The 6,636-nt window shown below is 37.4% G+C and overlaps 1 protein-coding gene across 1 annotated transcript in view; it reads left to right on the top strand.

Moving 5' to 3' along the window:
* SLC22A15 (solute carrier family 22 member 15) overlaps positions 1 to 6,636 on the top strand; it is a 43,994-nt gene that overhangs the window by 31,941 nt on the left and 5,417 nt on the right. Inside the window, 1 exon segment of the mRNA XM_019611840.2 lies at positions 1,302 to 1,384. Within this exon segment, the coding sequence (XP_019467385.1) occupies positions 1,302 to 1,384 (83 nt within the window).

Here is a 6,636-nt window from a genome sequence, read left to right as displayed (position 1 = left end):
ATATAAACATAAATATATATATATAATTTTATATAAAGAAATTGCTGTTAAAATGGAAAGCTGTTGAACATTAACCCTGTTTGACAAGGCCACAGTGAGGTCTGTGAAGCTGTTATAAGGAAGTGATAGAGTTTATTTGGCATACCCTGAATTTCCCCTGTGGAATCCACTGTCCTTTTGTACCACTTTCAGGATAACATGCATTCTAGATGCCCAGAGCGGAGACTTTGTCCCTGTTGACGTACACAAATGTGATATTCAAGTTGGGTGGCATCCAGCGATAGTCTGATTCTCCTCAAATAATTTTAGAAATAAAAAAGAAGCATAACGTGATTCCCTTTATATCTTCTGACAGTTTCTAGTCCTCAAACTGTTTGAAATTCTTCTGCAGTTACACACATTGCCATAGCAAAACTCCACTGAAGACTGATCTAAAGCTACAGATTTTGCTTGTGTGGTTCTGTCAGTCAGGAGTATGATTTCCATTTCTGTTTTTCACCTTCTTTCTCACCCTTCTTTGCATATGATTAGTCAGCCAGAAGTCTTAGAATAGATGTAAGCATACTGGAAAAAATTCTAAATATTCATTTAAACTGAATGGAATACGCTAGCAGTAGACTAATCATTACTTGGATAGTCCTTACTGGTTCAGTGGGAAAATGTCACACCGGCAAAATAAAAATCAGTTAATTACAGTAGTTGATTTTAGTTTGGGTATGTGATATGAATTATGCTATTGAAAGGACTCCAGCTGGTGTAAATATGCTTGTCAGAGTTTATTTTCTGCCCATACAAACTCGTAATGTTTTTCCTTTCCCATAACACCTTTGTTTAGTCTCAGAGAGGAATCTTTTTAAATTTAACTTGCATAGAAAAATGCCTATACTACACATGAAGAAGTAATAATTCAGAATGCAGAAACTTTTACCTGATCAAATGATCTTTGTGTACTGAAGCTCTGTCTCCAGTTGCTCACATGAGAGTAGGACCCTTAGGCTTAAATAAAGAAAGCTGAGTGGACTGCCGCTTTAGAACTATCCTAGCCATTTTCTCTCATGCATGGATTTTCTCAGATATACTGATATAGCCAGGAAAGTCCATCCAGTATAAGCCCAACTCTTTCCAAAAGATTTTGAAGAATTAAAAATACAAACAAATCTAGATTCACAAAGCATTAACAGTCTTTTGACTTGTCTTTTCTCTACCAACTTTCTAATAGAGGTGTAGCGCTTTGTGTTCATTTATTTTCAAATTTATTTGATGGCTTCTATGTTAACCAATTGCTTCATTTTTCTTTCTAGTCTGGAGACAAGGACAATTCTGCAGGAAGTGGAAGTGAAGATGAGGAGTTCTATGATGCTAATGAAGAGACCCATATGATCAAGTAATGAAAAGAAGAAACACAGACTTGTTCTTAGTTTTTTTTTTTTTCTTACTTGTCCAGTCAGTCCAGCTCTGAGATGAGAGTACTGGAGACCACCTATCAGGGAATGTAAATGGGCAAGTGCCTGCATCTTTCCTGAGTAGGAAGGGAGTATAAGTACTGTTAAGATTAATTACACCACTGTTTCTTTTCATGTGAGACAGCCATTCAAATACTTATGGGTAGGAATGAGAGAGAATGCACAGACTGCATTTGAATGATAGCATGGGAAGGATGATGCATTTCTGAAACAGAAAACTATCAACTATTTGGGCAGATCATCGGTGCACGCATTTGTATTTTCAGAGTGGTTGGTTTTGAGTCATCCTAAACTGATGAACTTGAAAATGTTCATTTTTTTGTTTCTCCGGAATGAAAGTGGTCACACAATATTTTGTGCTACCCCAGGAGGAACAAACTTATGAAATTGTATGTTAAAATGGCTTTTACATATTGAGTGGGGGAGAGGCAACTATGAACATAAGGTTTCTCCTTCAGCATGTGGACATCTGTGTAGAATTAAAGGGTACAACTGATCAGTTCATGGCCTATCCATGAACTTTGTGATGATGAAAAGCTGGGAAGAGTCTATAACATCTGTAGATGTAGAGGATGTTGCTGATTTCTCTCTCCTCTATCCACCAAACATTCTCTTGGGCTGCCTTATGCATAGATTTGCCACATTTCCCACATCTCAGAACTGCTGTTTGTAGCTTTGCCTACTTTTACTTTGTCTTCACTTTACTATAAATGTTAAAGCTTAGCAACTTCTCTGCCTGTGCAGTGAAGTAACTCTGTTTAAGGATGTAATTTCATGAGTGGTACACAGGTGAGTTCTTTATCGCATACTGTGTAAGGTGAAGTGTGTTCTTAGGGTATTTAGCTCATTTCTGTGGACTTATCTGCATCTTTATTTGTGGAAGAAACAATGCTTAAGTGACAAGGAGCCATGGGCTGCTGTTACATTTTGTAGGATTACTGCAGAAAGCTGCTAATATCAGTTTAAAATTCTTTTGTTAGGTGATGCTTTTAAACTTTTTAAGCCAGTGTTTACTGGATTACTTGATTTTGTTGAGGAAGACAACTTCATTCTTTAGTTTACACTACACTTTGTTTAATTAGAAGGATACAAAATCTTGAAATATGAACAAGTGCAATGTTGTGACTTAAAATTAAGGCCTTAGGAAGAGTCAGCTTTTATCCTCTAACTACCTGCTTGCTATTTATTAAGACTGGTTTCCATGAGTAGTTTGCTAGTTTTTATATTTGAAGTCACTAACAAAGTGAAAAGAGCTGTTGACCTCGCGAGACATTTTTTTTGTGAATAGTAGATTTAGAAAATGGAATTAAAAAAAAAAAAGTTGTCAGCTGAATTTATTCCAATTAAACTGGGAAGTTCATTTACTCTGAAAGGAAGTGAAACTGAACAGTATCTGAAGTTTACAGCTAGCTGCTTGACCTTTGTTCATTGGAATTGTAGCACTGAGGAAAATGTAACTACCCTGCTTGGTGCAGCAGGCAGCCCAGAGGCTACAGAGTGAAGCATGTAGTACTCCCACTTGATCTGAATTTGAGTCAGACGTTGGCTGTGAGCACAGTAGGGAATTTCAATCCCTGTGGAAAAAGTGTCTTCAGTTTTTCTTCCAGATTGCTGCATCATTGTTGTAGCAGGGCATTTTAATCTCAGCTGGGTATTTTTTCTGCCTATATTTGGCCCTTATGCCTGCTTGAAAATTTCTCTAAATAAGGTACTTGGAAAAGCATGGAATGTTGAGTATATTTATTCAAAGATATTTTTAGTTCTGTATTCACATTTTGAATTATGGATAGTTGGAAAAGTGTCAGGTTTGGTTTTGTTGTTGATGACTTTTGAAGACACAAAGCCTGCTTACTTGAAAGCAAACAGTGGTAAGCCTGACATCATTAGCATGCTGCCAAGATCCAGCATATTTTTTAGCTGCTTATTTTTCTTTCTTGTATGGTATGTAGAATAAGTTCCCTGAGAGGCAGATAGGAACTGTTAGCCATTCTTTGTCCATAGTTTGTGTGTCATCATCTGCTACTGGCAACACTAGTCATGCCACAGGACATCATGCCCACATAGTTCTCAGTAGGAAGAGTAGGATGTAACAGCTCAGGTGGGGAGATTACTTTGCAGAACCTGAGTTGAATTTCTGTGGTTCTTCAATTTTAATCAGTCTTCAGCTTGTTATCAAACTTCTCCATTCATGCACTTTTGTGTTGTAAGTATTGGTGTAAAAAATTCAAAAACAAGAGTGAAAAAATGTATTTTTTTGTTTGATAAGTTACTGTGCTCTATTTTAGAAATATAGGAATATTTTGTTTCTGCTGAAGGATGGTGTACTGATTATCTTTCCCACTCTTAGAGCTTCCTCTAATCATGCTCTCTGACATATAGCTGAATCTAGGCATCTGTGCATGCAGTTTGTGAGCATGGTGGTAAAGTAAATATGTCTGAAGAGCTCATGAGCAGCAGTACTCTTATTTGATGGTAGAAGTCAGTCTGGCCTGTGTCAGGAATGTCTATATGCAGCTGTTTACCAAACAGGACAGTTAGTTTGAGTCTCATTGCTTGTATCTTGTTGCAAGATGTATTAAGTGAATGAAAGACCTGTGTAAGAAAACGTATGTGACATCTGAGCGTAGAATTGGAGTCTGAACAAACTTACACAGAATTTTCCATGCCATGTCTAATGCCTTGTCCAGTCTATGTTAACCTTAACCAGATTATCCAGGTGTTACAGTTATTTCAGTCTAATAGAGGTGTGCAGAATTTTCACCCTGACAGTCTGAATTTACTGTACTGTATTTTGGTACTACTAGTTCCTGTCATCCTGGAAAAAAAGCTCTTGTGTTGCCTAATGGAGAGTAGTTTTTTTTCTGCTCTAATTTATTGTAAGTGCCTGTATTCTGAAAGGCTTTTTAATTTCCTCAATCAGCTTGATATGGGACTGTGTGTAAAGTAACATCATATTACTGGATGATGTAAGTGCCAAAGACTACTTTTGCTGGAAAGCAACGGTCCAATACTAGTTCTAGCTGCATTCATTTGGAATTCCTCCATGCAACTTGCCAAAACTGGTACGTACAAGCATCTCCAGAGCTTTAGGGGACAGAAAGTTACCTTTGCTTGTCTTTCCTTTTTCAGTTCACTTAAATATTTTGTGTTTTCTGAAAGAAGAAAGTGTAGGATTTGTAGAAGAACTGAGTATGCACCCCTTGTCAATTAGAGAAATCTGCAGAGCCTGTTTGTTTCTGAGTTGCAAATGCCAAAGCTTACTCTCAAAGACATAAAATCTTAAAAACTGCACATTGGAATTGTAGTTCAGTCATCAGCCTTACAAATTAGCATTGCCAGTAATGGCTTGCCTCAAGTATTGTAGGATATAGCAGATTTTTATAAAAGGTGCAGTTCGAGGCTTTGCTAAATAGTAATTTCTGTAGTTCAACTGCCCACTACAACTACAAAATTCAATGCTAGTCAGCTCTATCGTGGCAGTTTTTTTTCCCAGCAAATGGGCAAGTGTCTAAATGTTTGTGCAGCAGGAGGATGCCATCAGAAGAGTGGTTTAGAGGAAGTAATCTGCATTCTCCACTGCATATGGAGAATGAAGTAAGGCTGTGATGTGTCAGGATCTTCTGTTATATAGTAAGCTCGTAGAATGGAGAACATTTAAACAACTGCTTGCCCATCTTCAATTACAAAAGCCTTTAGAGAATAAAGATCTCTTACATGCAAGTTAATGCTCACCAACACATCTGAGATGCTTGTATTATACCCGCTGCAGCAGGTGGGCAAGAAAATGTGGCAATAAGAACATCTTTGCCGATACTTGAACAGTTATCTTTTTCAGAAAGATATCCCAGGAGAAGTATCTAGTACATCCATCTTCAAACAAAATATTTTAAAATGATGGAAACTTGACTGGGTAACAGACATTTCTGATAGCAGCTTGCAGGGGAAAAAAATCATTGTTTAAAACTGGTTAAAAGCTTTCTAATCTAGAACTGACAACTGCTGAGTGGTTTGGAGTAAAAGAGTTTATTGCAGTCCTGTGATGTCAAGTATGACTCCAAATGACCATTTTTCAGTACGACTCACCTCACTCCCCAAAGTTTAATCCAGTTTTCCATCTATTCTTATTAAAAATATGAAGGTCTTGTAGAAACCAGGAATATATTTTTCATATGGATATATTTATTGCACTACTTTCCTTCTTGAATCTAATTTTACTTTCATTTTTTAAGCTACTACCTCCTTATGTCGAGCTTTTTTTGTCACTTCTGTATTTAATAGATTTTTAGATAATATAAAATATTGCCATTTTTTTTTAATTTATGTAGTAATCCATGATTTAAACAGAAGGCTTTTAAAGTTTTATTTAAAGGCTTTTTAAAATGAGCTTAAAATGCTTATGCTTTTTGGAGGACCAGAGTTATTGCACCTTTTAGAATCTGGGTTCTCTTGTTTGCATGGTTGTTAAGGTCCAGAAACTTTTAATTTTGTGCTCATCTCAGTTGAGGGGATAACTTGTGGGGAAGGAAGTTTTGAGTTGGGAAATTTAACTTATTGCCAATTAAAGAGCTTCTACTTATTGCGGTTGGTATTGGGGCAGAGAAAAACAACTGGGGGAAACACTGCTTCTCTCTGGATGCTCTTCCATTGCCATCTTGCCGGTCTCTTGTCCCTTGGCTGGATATTACTCTTAGTTCCTTCAGCAGGCAACAAGTAGCTCAGGAGATTGAGATCAGCACATCGTACTAGCTGTCTTTTCTTGCTCCTTATTTCTTACACAGCTGCTCTATTGTGGGTTTCCTCACTGGATTCAGTGCCCTTTAGAGCTGCATCTCCTTCTGCGTCTCATCCTCTCAGCCCCTGCTGAGAACTGGGCTGCAGTTCTTTTTTGGCATTTCTTCTACACTGCTGTCACCCTTCTCACCCTTCTCCCATCCTGTGCTGGCATAGTCTTTTTTTTTTTTTTCCTCCTCCTTTTGTGTTTGTCTTTTTTTCTTAAATATGCTTTTAAATATTTTAGATGTGCAACAACCTCCTCTGATTGTCTGGAGCATTGGGATGAAATGGGTCAGTACCTAGTGTCCCCAAAATAGGCAATGGGCCCAGACCAAAAGATGTGAGGATCAGCCTAAGCATAGGGAAACACTTTTTCTTTTTTCTTTTTTTTTTCTTCCTT

The sequence above is a fragment of the Meleagris gallopavo genome, chromosome 1 (assembly GCF_000146605.3).
Source record: "Meleagris gallopavo isolate NT-WF06-2002-E0010 breed Aviagen turkey brand Nicholas breeding stock chromosome 1, Turkey_5.1, whole genome shotgun sequence".
Taxonomy (NCBI): domain Eukaryota; kingdom Metazoa; phylum Chordata; class Aves; order Galliformes; family Phasianidae; genus Meleagris; species Meleagris gallopavo.
The sequence above is the reverse complement of the archived record's forward strand: the minus strand, read 5'-3'. Positions and strand labels throughout refer to the sequence as shown.